The sequence below is a fragment of the Rutidosis leptorrhynchoides genome, chromosome 8 (assembly GCF_046630445.1).
Source record: "Rutidosis leptorrhynchoides isolate AG116_Rl617_1_P2 chromosome 8, CSIRO_AGI_Rlap_v1, whole genome shotgun sequence".
NCBI lineage: Eukaryota > Viridiplantae > Streptophyta > Magnoliopsida > Asterales > Asteraceae > Rutidosis > Rutidosis leptorrhynchoides.
Window position 1 is genome coordinate 347,857,363 of NC_092340.1, and position 14,079 is coordinate 347,871,441.

Below are 14,079 nucleotides of genomic sequence, written 5' to 3' on the forward strand. Positions count from 1 at the left end.
TTCCTCCTAAAACTATACCACCTTGGTAATGGACGTTTACACCAAGTAAAGGCAAGGACTAAATTGGGAATGAAAATGGCATTTAGGGATTATTAAAACGAGTTTGACTGAGAGGGACTAAAAAAAAGAAAAGAAACAAACAGAGGGACGAATTTGGGAATTTTGTTTTAAAATTATCTAAACGTCATTTATTTATTTAGCTCAACGACTATCGTCTAAACACACCAGGTGGCAGGTGCCTTATTGTCTGGTATATATTTGTAAAACCCTAATAGGGTGGCCAAGAAACCATGGCGAAACCGCAAAAACATTCCAAATCAAAACCCCATATATCTTCAAAGCCACTCAAACCTAAAACAAAATCATCTAAAAAAGTTAAGAAATCCAAGCCCAAACAACCGCCGCAGCCCCAGCTGCCGCCGCCACCACCGCCGCCACCAGAATTGGTGATAACCCCTTCTCAGCAGCTTGATTTTTTCATCCAACATTATCAATCAGCAAAAGGAATTCAACTTTCTTCTCTTGAACTTGAATCATTTACTGGTAAGTTGTTTCAAACTCTATGTTTTTGAATACGTCATTATAGCAGAAATTGTATATATGCTTTGCGCCGTTATCACAAGTTTTTTTTATATGGTAGTGATTCTTGTTTAGCTTTTATGTTTGCTTGTTAAAAAAAATAATAAATTAAATAGAATATAGAACTGATGAACCCTAAAATGATGCAATTTTATTGCATACAAGTTGTTCTGAATGCAGGGCTATGTATGTATTACAGTCTTTCTGTGTCGCAATTATCAAGTTATAAAGTCTAACAAAAGCTTGAAAAAAGTTCATTAATTTGTTGACTATATTGTTATATACTTATATTAGTATCCAAAAATGTAATTATTAACTATGTCAAGTTCATTGAAATTGGTGGTTCCTTAGTAAATGGTGGCCTTGTGTTAATGTATACTTCATTTGCTTAAATCCTCCCAACCAGTATGTCATAATCAATCAATCTTTTTAGAAAGATGATATTTTTATTCACAAATATGTATTTGGTGGTTTGATATTTATATATTATTTGTGAAGTCAATAATAATATTGGCTGAATTTTGTTGCAGATTCATGTTTTGTAAAGTTATCTGAAAGTGTACCTCAGGATGTGAGTAATTTAAGTGAACATATGAAGGCGTCTTTTGGATCGTCTTGGAAAGAATCCTTATGTAAAAAACCCGTCTCTGGGAAAAACTCTGAACCTGGGAGCCCGACACTACTTACTATTAGTTTATCTGCTTTACGGTCGCTGGATCTTTTCAGGTGAAAATAATTTGTTTTAAACACATTTTTTTATAGCAGAAGTGCATAATCGTTCATTCGGTATTTGTTTTATCAGATTATATATTTACCATGTGCTGGAATGAGCTGAGGTGGATTGGCTCTCAAATACTTAGTCTCTCCCTTAGCTAAATACGTTTAAGTAATTATTGGATGAGCGTTAGTCACAAGACATAAGAATATAAGATAAACCTTTTCTAGTATAAAACTGCTCAATTTTGCTTTCCATGAATTAAGTTACATGATTATCATAATTCATAGATACTCATTTTTCATGTATCAAATTTGTAACTAAGTGTAAGCTTTGATTGAATTTTTTTGCCTAAATTTGTACCCAATTATTATCAAGTAATCCTAAATTGTGTTCATATATGTTCATCTATTCGTTGCAACCCTGCAGGAGTTTGAAGCCTTTCACTAAAGAATGCCATGCAGCAAAACTTTTTGCAAAGCATTTGAAGATTGAAGATCAGGTAATGACTGCCTTTTGAACCTTTTTTTTTTTTTTTTTTATCTATTTGCTTAATTCATATAAAGAATTTTAAAGTTGGACTTTAAGACAATTGCATACTTATTAGAAAATCAATCTCTACTCAATCACAATTCACATGGATTCACATACGATTAAAAGCAAAAATCATTGAGGAGGATTAATTAGTTTTTAGTGTTTTAATATAGTACTAAATAACTTAGTTAATATGTGTTATGTTTTATTAGAATTTTTAGTGGAATGAAATAATTTATTGGTTAGTATAAAGTGTTGATTGGAAGAATACATTATGATTGGTTTCAGGTTTCGTGTTTAAAGAATCATGTCAATGTTGCTTGTGGCACACCAAGCAGGTAAGCTTGTGACATCTTCATTTGCTCATTAAATAATATCAAAACTATTTTTAAAGTGATCATCCAATTTTTTATTTTTTATATTTAAAGCAATCTAGGAGATTGTAAACACACAAGTTGTTTGATCTGTTTCCTTTGAAACTATTTTTTATTTTATTTTATTGTTATATCACATGTGAACTGTAACATATGTATCTAAAGATATTGTTTTCTTATAAATATGATTTGCGAGCCATTTGAGCTTTTATGATGTCTATATCTATTATATTTGTCTGATATATCAAACTCCAAATGTTTCAGGATCAAAAAGTTAATTGACATGGAAGCATTGGGTCTATCACGATTATCCATTGTTGTGCTTGATATGTATACAGATGTTAAGGGGTATACTCTTTTCAACATCCCTCAAATCAGGTTAAATTCTTAATTACTTGCTTGTTTATTTCTTCTTATATCTATTATATACTTTAGGTATTAAACAGACAATTTTGATACCAAACTACTCTATCGTTAATCTATTTTTCTTTTTCTTCTAGTTATTTATAACAAAATAAATGATGGATCCATTTAGGAGGTTGCAAGCTTTAAATGTATTGGACAAATTTTAACCCATTTGACTTGGTTCACTTAAAGCCAATGTCCTAATAATCCTACCCTTTTGATCTTTTGGTGATAACTAACCAATTTATATTGCTGCATGAATAAAAATCCAGAAACTCAGCATCATTGTATGTCGTTTGACTGCTCGACCCCATCTACTTTTACATTATTTTGTTTTAAATTTTAGCTTAATCTACCACAAAAGATGAAAATGAAATTACGCAAACCAACGACCCGTTTGTATGTAAATGGGTCAAACTTGCAACATATAGTAATCATTAACCGTTTGAGATGAACTTTGCTGTTAGTATGCCACCTTTCTCTCGTTATATATTGCAACAAATTAATTACGTTCGCATAATTAAATCTATGGGACTTTATTTTTACTGAAGGGATTGTAGATATAAATGTTTCAAACATTGTTCTTGTAGAGATGAATTCTGGGACTTGTACACGACCCACTTTCACCAACGACTTCTAGATGGCAGTCTTCGAATCTGTCTATACAGTCCCATTGATGCTAGCCGATTTAAAAGAAAGAAGGCTAAAACAGGTGTTAATGAGTGAACAATGGTCCCATTGGATTCGTAGAGGCTGGTGGTGTATGATCATGATTGTCTTGAACAAGCAGAGGATAATTTATATGATAAGTCTTTGAAAAAAGACTCGATTACTTGAAAATGGGGACCGGGATCTAAAACTGGAAAAGCAAAAATGAAAACAGAAGACATTATTAGATTATGCAATTAGCTGAACTTTTTTGCTGCAAGTGTATTTTGGTTTGGAGTTTGTTATGTTGTACACCATCCCCTTAATTAAAACTGTAATGCATTGCTTATTTGTGATAACCTTTAGCATCCTTTGGTTTGATTAATGTTTAGTATTTATTTCTTATAATGTCACGTTTTGGGTTTTGATTAACAGTTACATTGATAACGAGTTGGGGTCTGGAAATCCAATATCACAATTCCAGTTATGATTCATTGAAGTCACCCTTTTAAATTTGCTATCAAAGGATAACATTAACTGAACAGACAAGAAGTAACTTATGCTAACGGTTAAACGTCCATTAAGGAAGCTGTGTGTAAGAACTAATAAGAAACATTCATTCATCTAACTGTGCTTAAATTTGAACAAATATAACTGTAGTAGTGTATTGCATTTAGTGGAGTTTTTGCATCATATTTAAAATTTTATCTGGTTAAACATAGTTGACATCCAATTTCTAATCTGTAGCTTGGTGGTTAGAATGTTACAAACACTATACCGATACCTGTCATTTTGTGCAATTGGGTATCGCTATTGTTGTGATTATGTAACTACATAAAATGATGAGTTATTTACAGAATAAGCTTTTAATATACTTGAACTGCTATTTTTACTTAATAGCTAATATGGGGACTTCTGTAGAGTCAGCAAGAGCAAGGGTGAAAAAAAATTGTCCAAAAAAACACAACTTAAAATCAAAAACACCACAAGCCATGATACAATCAGGCATGTTTATATCAATCATTCATCAATAATCAATAACTAATTGTCATTCTACCATAACTTTAATCCGCATGACGAAGGTATATGCAACTTTCAAGTTTTATAACCAAAATAAACAGTAAGCAAAACAAACACTCATCCAGCCAAAATATAAACCAGAGACAAAAGTGATTAATTTTCTCAAGGATGATAGATTCCCTGGCTCATCAAGCTGTAATTACAAGATCCCGTTTAAGGAAGCAACCAAAAGTGAGACGCTAATGCTTTTAGTATCACATGAAATCATAATCGTCGTATCCATCATATCCAGCATTTACAACTGCATCATCATCGGGTTTATCAAGGTGGATCTGTTTCTTCTTTCCTCCTACACAAAGAAACAGAGCACACAGTTATATCTGGATTTAAGCAAGTATAATGTATATTAAATTGGAAGAATATCATAGATAACATACATTTATTTATGTTTGGGGCATTCAGGTTACGTTAAATTCTAATGGTCAGACAGGTAAAATAATTCAGCTAAAAGAAGTAAAGGACAAATAATAGTTTGAATGTTTTGACATCTCAACGTTACCCACCCATTATTTCACATCTCTTATCATATGGTTTAGTTCAAAATTATTATCTTCCCAAAAATTTGATTGTTGATATATAATTTAGTACCTGTTATAATATATAAATATATATATATAAATGGATAGTCAATTATTGATACACAAAAGTAATATTATTGTATTACCTAAACTTGTGATATTTTTGCTATAAATAGCCATGAATGCAAGCATTAAACTTGCACCATTTCTCACACTTACAAAGTGTTTCTTTCTTTCTCTCCATTATCATCTTTGTTCTTACACTTCATTATTAGTATTCTTAATCAAGAATCAAATCACTAAAGGTAGTTATAAGCCTACTGAATTATAACATCAAGAATCAAACCACTAAAGGTAGTTATAAGCCTACTGAATTATAACACGCTATCAGCACGATAATCTTAATACTAATTATGGTTGGCTCTGCCACCTAAATGATATATGGTCGGTTATACCACCTGAATAATATATGGTCGACACTGTCGTCTAATTATCATTTATGTTACTAACATTTATATTTCTATTATCTAACATTTATATGGCCGACACTGTCGCCTAATTATCATTTATGTTTACTAATATTTATATTTATGTTATATAACATTTATTAATGATTGCTTACATATGGTCGACACTGTCACCTACTTATCATTTATGTTATATTAAATTTATGTTTAATGTTTATATACTTATGAATATAAAGTGACTATAATTTATCATGTTGTTTGTTTTAATAGAAAATGTCGAATCTGGAAAAGCTTAAATTTACTCCTTTAGAATCAACTGGAAACAACTACATGCCATGGGTTATAAAAGTAAAAATGCATCTTATATCAATGGGCATTCTTGAAGCCATAAATGAAAACAACACTTGTTCTGAAAAAGAACAAGCAACGGCATGTTGCTTTATTCATCAACATATTGATGAATGCTTACAAAATAATTATGTGACTGTAGAAGATCCCCATGTTTTATGGGAAGGTCTCAAAAGCAGATTCAATAATCAAAGAGAAATTTTACTTCCAGCTGCTATGGAACAATGGAGAACATTAAGGTTCCAAGACTTTAAGAAAGTAAATGAATATAGCTCAGCTCTGTATAATACATGTTCACAACTTAAATTCTGTGGACATGAAATAAGTGATGCAGACATGATGGAGAAAACTTTCTCCACAATGAATGCTGCAAACATCACAGTGCAAAGAAATTTGAGAATGCTAAAGTTCAAAACATATCCTGAACTTAATTCATATCTCTTAGTTGCAGAGCAAAATGATGAGCTATTAATGAAAAATCAGCAATCCCGTCCTACTGGTACACTTGCAATCCCTGAAGCAAATACTGCAAATAATTATAAACAGGGACAAGGACGCGGGCAAGGTCGTGGTTATAATAACCATCACCATCATCATGCCAAAAGCCATAACTATGGTAGAAACCATCCTTATGGTAATGGTAATGGGCGAGGACGTGGTCGTGGTCGTGGCCGTGGTGGTCAAAGAAATAATAATCCACGAAAATATAAATATCAACCACAAAACAAGCCCACTAAACAAGATGTTGAAGAAAATTCTTCTAAAAATTCTGAAGAATCTTGCTACAGATGTGGTAGAATGGGCCACTGGGCTAATACTTGCCGAACATCTAAACATCTTGTTAAGATGTATCAGGATTCGCTGAAAGATAAAGAAAAGGAAGTAAACTTTGTGGATAACGTCGATCCAACAGTCACTGAGAAACCATCTGATTTATATGAAGATTTCTTGAATGTTTAAGTTGTGTGTCTTTCGAAAAATAAACGATTTAATATCGTCTGTCTTTGTCATTATGTTTGCTAAATGTTTCAGTACTATCTATTTGCGTTTAAAATATTGTGTAATATTAATGTACTCACTATTTATTTCTTATATATGAAGTTCAATATGAATTTTGCTGGAATACAACATCAATCAAGTGGTGGAGATCTCTGTATAGCAGACAGTGGAACTACACACACTATACTTAAATCCGAGAAATATTTTATTGATCTAAAACCAACGGAAGGAACTATACATACAATATCAGGACCTGCTAACTTGATAAAAGGGATAGGAAAGGCAAATTTCATACTACCAAATGGTACAAAATTTTTAATAAATGATGCCTTATTTTCTCCCAAGTCAAGCAGAAATTTATTGAGTTTCTCCGACATATACCTTAACGGGTATGATTATCAGTCAGTGACAACAGAAAATGAGAAATATTTAAGTATCACTGACAAGAGTCATGTGGTTGAAAAACTGCCAAGACTTAGTTCTGGATTACATTATACACATATAAATGTACCAGAAATACATATGGTAGTTAACGAAAAATATATTGATCCTGGTGTATTCAGTTTATGGCATAACAGATTAGGCCATCCAGGATCAACAATGATGAAAAGGATTATTGAATGTACTCATGGACATCCACTAAAGGATAGAAAAATCCATCATGATACAATGGTTCCATGTACATCTTGCTCTCTTGGAAAATTGATAACTAGACCCTCACCACTCAAGGTTGAGAAAGAATCACCAATGTTTCTTGAAAGAATTCAAGGTGATATATGTGGACCAATTCATCCACCATGTGGACCATTTAGATATTTCATGGTTCTAATAGACGCATCTAGCAGATGGTCTCATGTTTGTCTGTTATCAAGCCGTAATGTGGCATTTGCAAAATTTCTTGCCCAAATTATTAAATTGAGAGCTCATTTTCCTGATTACACCATTAAAAGGGTGAGACTTGATAATGCTGGTGAATTTACATCTCAAGCATTTAATGACTATTGCATGTCTATAGGAATTGTTGTTGAACATTCTGTTGCTCATGTGCATACACAAAATGGTTTAGCCGAGTCATTGATTAAACGTATACAGTTAATCGCTAGACCATTGATAATGAGAACAAAACTCCCTGTATCTATATGGGGTCATGCAATTTTACATGCTGCTGCATTGATTCGCATCAGACCAAGTGCAAGTCATAAATATTCCCCCCTACAACTTGCTTTTGGTCAAGAGCCAAATATTTCCCATCTTAGAACATTTGGTTGTGCAGTGTATGTTCCAATTGCGACACCACAACGTACAAAAATGGGTCCTCAAAGGAGGTTGGGAATATATGTTGGATATGAAACATCTTCAATATTAAGGTATATTGAACCTATGACAGGTGACGTTTTTACAGCACGTTTTGCTGATTGTCATTTTAATGAAACATTGTTCCCTAGATTAGGGGGAGAAATGAAAAATAAAGAAAATGATGTTTCATGGTGTGAACCTCAATTAAAGTATCTTGATCCTCGCACAAAAGAATGCGAGACAGAAGTTCAAAAGATAATGCATATACAAGAACTTGCAAATCAATTGCCTGATGCATTTACAGATACAAAAACGGTGACAAAATCATATATACCAGCAGTAAATACTCCAGCTCGAATTGAAATTCCAAAAGCTGGCAATAACGTCACTCATGAATCTTTGCCACGTCAGAAATTGCAATCAATTATGCATATTCAAAAATATTATGGAACCGAAATGAAATGAAAAATCTTGATGAGAAATTTTCATTTAATGTTGCATATGACATCATGAATAATGATGATGATCCAGAACTAACATCTATGGTTGAATGTCAAAATAGACATGATTGGGCTCAATGGAAAGAAGCAATACGAGCTGAATTAGAATCACTCAATAAAAGAAAAGTTTTCGGATCCATCATTCTCACTCCTAAAGATGTGAAACCTGTAGGATACAGATGGATTTTTGTCCGAAAAAGAAATGAGAAAAATGAAGTTACAAGGTATAAAGCTAGACTTGTAGCTCAAGGTTTTTCTCAAAGACCGGGAATTGATTATGAAGAAACTTATTCCCCTGTTATGGATGCAATTACTTTTAGGTACTTAATCAGCCTGGCAGTTTCTAAAAATTTAGAAATGCATCTCATGGATGTTGTGACTGCTTACCTATATGGATCACTTGATAGTGATATATATATGAAGATACCTGAAGGATTTAAGGTACCAGATGCATCAAATGCAAAACCCAAAGAAATGTATTCGATTAAATTACAAAGATCTTTATATGGGTTAAAACAATCGGGACGTATGTGGTATAACCGATTAAGTGATTACTTGATAAGCAAAGGGTATACAAATAACCTTACTTGCCCTTGTGTTTTCATTAAGAAAACAACATCCGGATATGTGATCATAGCTGTTTATGTTGATGATCTTAACATCATAGGTACAAAAAAAGAGATCTATGAAGCCATTCAACTTCTAAAGAAAGAATTTGAAATGAAAGATCTCGGAAAAACCAAGTATTGCCTTGGTTTACAAATTGAGCATATGCCTAATGGTTTACTTGTACATCAAACAATATATACTGAAAAGTTTTTGAAACGTTTCAATATGGACAAGGCAAAACCATTAAGTACTCCTATGGTTGTTAGATCACTCAATGTTGAAACTGATCCATTTCGTCCATGTGAAGATCATGAAGATATTCTTGGACCAGAAGTACCATATCTTAGTGCAATTGGAGCTCTTATGTATCTTACAAATTGTACGAGACCTGACATTTCTTTTGCAGTTAATTGGTTGGCAAGGTTCAGCTCTGCTCCTACCAAAAGACACTGGAATGGGATCAAACACATATTTCGATACCTTCGAGGAACTACTGATTTAGGATTATTTTATTCTAACGAATCAAAACAAGATTTGGTTGGTTATGCTGATGCAGGTTATTTATCTGATCCACATAAAGCTAAATCTCAAACTGGATATGTATTCCTAAATGGAGGTACTGCAATATCATGGCGTTCTCAAAAACAAACACTTGTTGCTACATCATCAAATCATGCCGAAGTGATTGCATTACATGAAGCTACTCGGGAATGTTTTTGGTTGAGATCAATGACACAAATCATTACTGAATCTTGTGGACTAGAACGCGATAAAAGTCCAACAATTATCTATGAAGATAATGCAGCTTGCATAGCACAGATGAAAGAAGGGTATATCAAAAGTGACCGAACCAAACACATACCTCCTAGATTCTTCTCATACACTCAAAATCTCATTAAGGACAACGAGATTGAAATGAGATATGTTCAATCCAGCAAAAACTCTGCTGATCTTTTCACGAAAGCACTTCCAACTGCTATTTTCAGAACACACGTTCATAACATTGGCATGAGACATGTTCAAAAGATGTAACAACCGAAGCGATGTCTACTTGAGGGGGAGTCAACTCCATGCTGCACTCTTTTTCCCTTAGCTAAAGTTTTTCCCACTGGGTTTTCTTTAGCAAGGTTTTTAACGAGGCAGTAACTTACAGTTGATCTTCAACAAACAAAATTGCTATCCAAGGGGGAGTGTTATAATATATAAATATATATATATAAATGGATAGTCAATTATTGATACACAAAAGTAATATTATTGTATTACCTAAACTTGTGATATTTTTGCTATAAATAGCCATGAATGCAAGCATTAAACTTGCACCATTTCTCACACTTACAAAGTGTTTCTTTCTTTCTCTCCATTATCATCTTTGTTCTTACACTTCATTATTAGTATTCTTAATCAAGAATCAAATCACTAAAGGTAGTTATAAGCCTACTGAATTATAACATCAAGAATCAAACCACTAAAGGTAGTTATAAGCCTACTGAATTATAACAGTACCAACATTTTCACTAATGCATTTTTATGTCGACTGAAAATCAGTCTGTTTGACCAAGAATGCATGTTTGTAAAAGTTATATCCTTATATTTCAAACAAATTGCTGATTAACTTAACTAAAGGCCCACACAAAAAGGATTCTACAGACGTTACTCTTGTATAGAGTAGGCAAGTTTGACCCATTTGCCTATAAATGGGTCAACTAAGGCCCGCTCATAAGTTCCAATGGTCAATATATATAGCTACAAGTTAAAAGGTGTCCAAAGTGAATCGTTTAAGCATACATCTTTATAATTACTTCATATAAATTATGACATTATTATTGCATGATGTGAATTTATAAGTTAATTCTACAGCCTACGCAATTGTAAACTACTAAAAAACAAAACCTCAACGTCTCAAACAACGACAAAGTTACAGATCAACTCAAAAGCTTGAATCGCCATCTTCTAACAATGGCTGGTTTGAACCTGAACCCATTTCACCCACCACCCAACGTGCCCATTTTCAACCTCTATTGTACTAATTGCTCCAATTAATTATTAATAATTACTTTTTATCAGATTGTGAACTTAGCCAAGTACCTAATACTTAGAATATAATCACTGTAACATATTTACAGAAAGTGACATACCAGTTTTCTTTTTACCAGCAGCAGCTTCTTTCTCTGCTTTTAGTTTTTCATTTGCATTAGCAGTTACAGAAGAAGCAACTTCTTTTGAATCGGCAGCTTTTAATGATGTCATCGACAGTCTCATTACATTCTTGAGCAGTCCAAGATAATGATAGCTTTTCTGCATATACAGATAATATGAACAAAAGTTTTGTGACGAATCAAACAAAAATATAACAAAATCAATATACCTCAAATGGACGAAGTTTACTAGAGATGAGTTCTGCATACTCTATAAAGTCACTCTCGGATTTCGGGATAAAATTATCAATGGTCTTGTTGTCATCATCCTTTTTGCTAGCAAAAAGTTCAGCTGTGTTCTTATAATCTGCTTCTTCCACAAGCCTGTACCATTTATACATAAAATAAGTTAAGAGACATGCGACAACCTTTTACAACAGTTTAAATGATAATGATTGAAAACATAAATCACCTATCCATCGTAATAAAATATGAAAAACTGCTACTTAAATACATGCATGAGATTGAATGACCAATCTACAATGCGTAATGCTTCTTATGTATGGTTAATTCTTATACAGAGATTGTAATGGAACAAAAGGCCTATATCGTAAACCAGTTCCATTATACGATCTACAGTAACATAAATCTTCTAACTGCAATTATTTTTTATTTCTCAATATCAACTAATATTTGTCCTTTTATAATAATCTAAATTGAGGTATGAGCTATTATTATATTTTATTAGCGCCACTGTGCATGAGTAATTCTTGGGTAATATAAGGTAATATAAAGATATAAAGATACTCACATAAAACCTTGTTACATTTCACAAGCCTTCAAACATAATAATGCAATGTGATTAACTTTGCAAAACCTGGCTAACTACATTAACCCCGTTCTTAGAGCTTGCATAACTACCAACCAAACATACCCTAAAGTTGATCATATGTCAATTTACACATTTCAGATCACAGTCCATTCATCTAGCTAAATCATAATTTGCATAAGATTCCTCATCGACTTCAGTTCACAAGTTTATACGAACACACATGAAATATACTAAGGTTACTAGACACAACTGCATGAAAAAATGGAGAACAGATGCCAACGTGAGTAAACACTAAACAAATCCAGATTGGGTTTGCTATTTTTATTTAGAAACTTATTAAGTCCATGACTTGACAAATATCCTTATAACCTCTATATGGAGTTTAAGGAGATCAGACATGCATATATAAATAAAAAAGATCGTACCTTTGTTGTCTGAGCTTTTCTGCAACAGGATCTAACGGCTCCTCTTTTGTTACTTCAACTTCCTTCTTTTTTTCTTGAGCTGGTTTGACTGTTGACTTTTTTGGAGCCTTCACAACAGGTGCTACAACTGGTGGCTGATACACATACATAGCAAAAGAACCATGATAAGAATGCAACATAAAATGAAATATGTAGGTCTGTGTATGATAAGAAGACTGTGACATCAAGAAATTATAGTAAAAGAGATAAATATAATCTACTGAATGTTTGCTTATCAGTACTAAACGTATCACACTATCATTATAAGCAACTAATGCTGTCTAATCAAATAAAGTCTCAGGAAAACATAAATCACAAACACTATATTAAGAGTTTAAAGTGAAAGACTGCTTAGCATGTAATCACGTACTATAGTAGCATGATTAAAAAAAAATATGTTTACGCAAGCTGCAAAGTTCAATAAAAAAAGAAAGCATGCATAGGATTTCTAACAGGTCAATTAGGTCAAGTAGCCAAACAGGCTAAAGAGGAAATTACTGTTACATAAAAAGCTTCTGTAATTGTAATTATATTCCAAACATCAACTGTTAAAGAACCCACATAGGATGTTTGTTGGAGGCCTGACCATACAAGTTTTGAGCTCAACCACACAAATACGAATAATAAATAAACTATATATAATATTGTACCGGAGCGGGTTCATCATCATCTTCCCATGATTCTTTTATATCATTTTCATCAACATCTTCATCATCCCATGCGCTTTTAGGATCCTTTTTTATGACAAGCGGAGCTGGCTCATCCTCTGACACATTCAAGTTAAATGACTTTAATGCGTGTGACAATACATATTGATTAGAAGTTTCAAAACTAAGAGTTAATCCACAACTAAGGCAAGAAGAAACATAATAACTAAAACTCTAAAAGACCAACACCGTATTAACAGAGTATCATCTATAGACTATAGCAGAACAATAAAATAATTGTGATCTGCCAAGTAGTAAATATCACATAGACAATATATTGAGCTAACCATATTACCCAAGAAGAAATCTCATACATAAGCTTTAAACATAAAGACAGAATAAAAATAAAAAATAAAAAAGCTTTACCCCAATCCTCCATCTTATTTGAAATTTCCTTGCTCTTAACAGACAACTGCGATCCGCAAAAGATAAATAGAGATCAATTAAACCTGCAAAAAAACACAGAAACAAAATACAACTTGGATATAAAAACATATGATTCTTTCAACAAGCTTCAATATTTTAATACAGCAATCATCAAATACTACATTTATATCAAATTGTATGTATCAATTAATACCTAAACTACCTGTTAACCTAGCTCTTACATGGATACTAAATCAATCTCATACTCCATTCCATAACCGATTTACATACGAAAAAGGTGAATTTAAGACATCTAGTAGCAAACGCAATTGCTTGATTTAAACTTGGGGTTCGTAATTACATAGATAACGCCTGCTTAATTTTTAATAGCATGACAACATCTAATGAAGTTCAGATAGAATAAAGTGACCAAATTGTTTTAAAAAGAAAATTAAAAACGACTTTACTTGAGTAAATTGATTACAGTGATTGAAAAAATT

At 32.6% G+C, this 14,079-nt stretch overlaps 2 protein-coding genes across 2 annotated transcripts; one reads left to right on the plus strand and one right to left on the minus strand.

Annotated features, from left to right (window-relative positions):
• The first annotated feature begins 238 nt into the window (after positions 1 to 238).
• Positions 239 to 3,614, plus strand: LOC139862495 (uncharacterized). The gene is made up of 6 exons (XM_071851108.1): positions 239 to 543; positions 1,110 to 1,305; positions 1,724 to 1,796; positions 2,117 to 2,166; positions 2,467 to 2,580; positions 3,198 to 3,614. Exons 1-6 carry the CDS (start codon positions 291 to 293, stop codon positions 3,331 to 3,333), a joined length of 822 nt encoding a protein of 273 aa, XP_071707209.1. The 5' UTR covers positions 239 to 290; the 3' UTR covers positions 3,334 to 3,614.
• Positions 3,615 to 4,204: 590 nt separating this feature from the next.
• LOC139864589 (uncharacterized) lies at positions 4,205 to 13,855 on the minus strand. Its single transcript, XM_071853170.1, has 7 exons — positions 13,846 to 13,855; positions 13,580 to 13,662; positions 13,157 to 13,387; positions 12,468 to 12,601; positions 11,441 to 11,594; positions 11,211 to 11,370; positions 4,205 to 4,624 (listed from the first exon to the last, which is right to left on the minus strand). The coding sequence occupies exons 1-7, from the start codon at positions 13,853 to 13,855 to the stop codon at positions 4,530 to 4,532; spliced, it is 867 nt and encodes a 288-aa protein (XP_071709271.1). The 3' UTR covers positions 4,205 to 4,529.
• Positions 13,856 to 14,079: the final 224 nt, after the last annotated feature.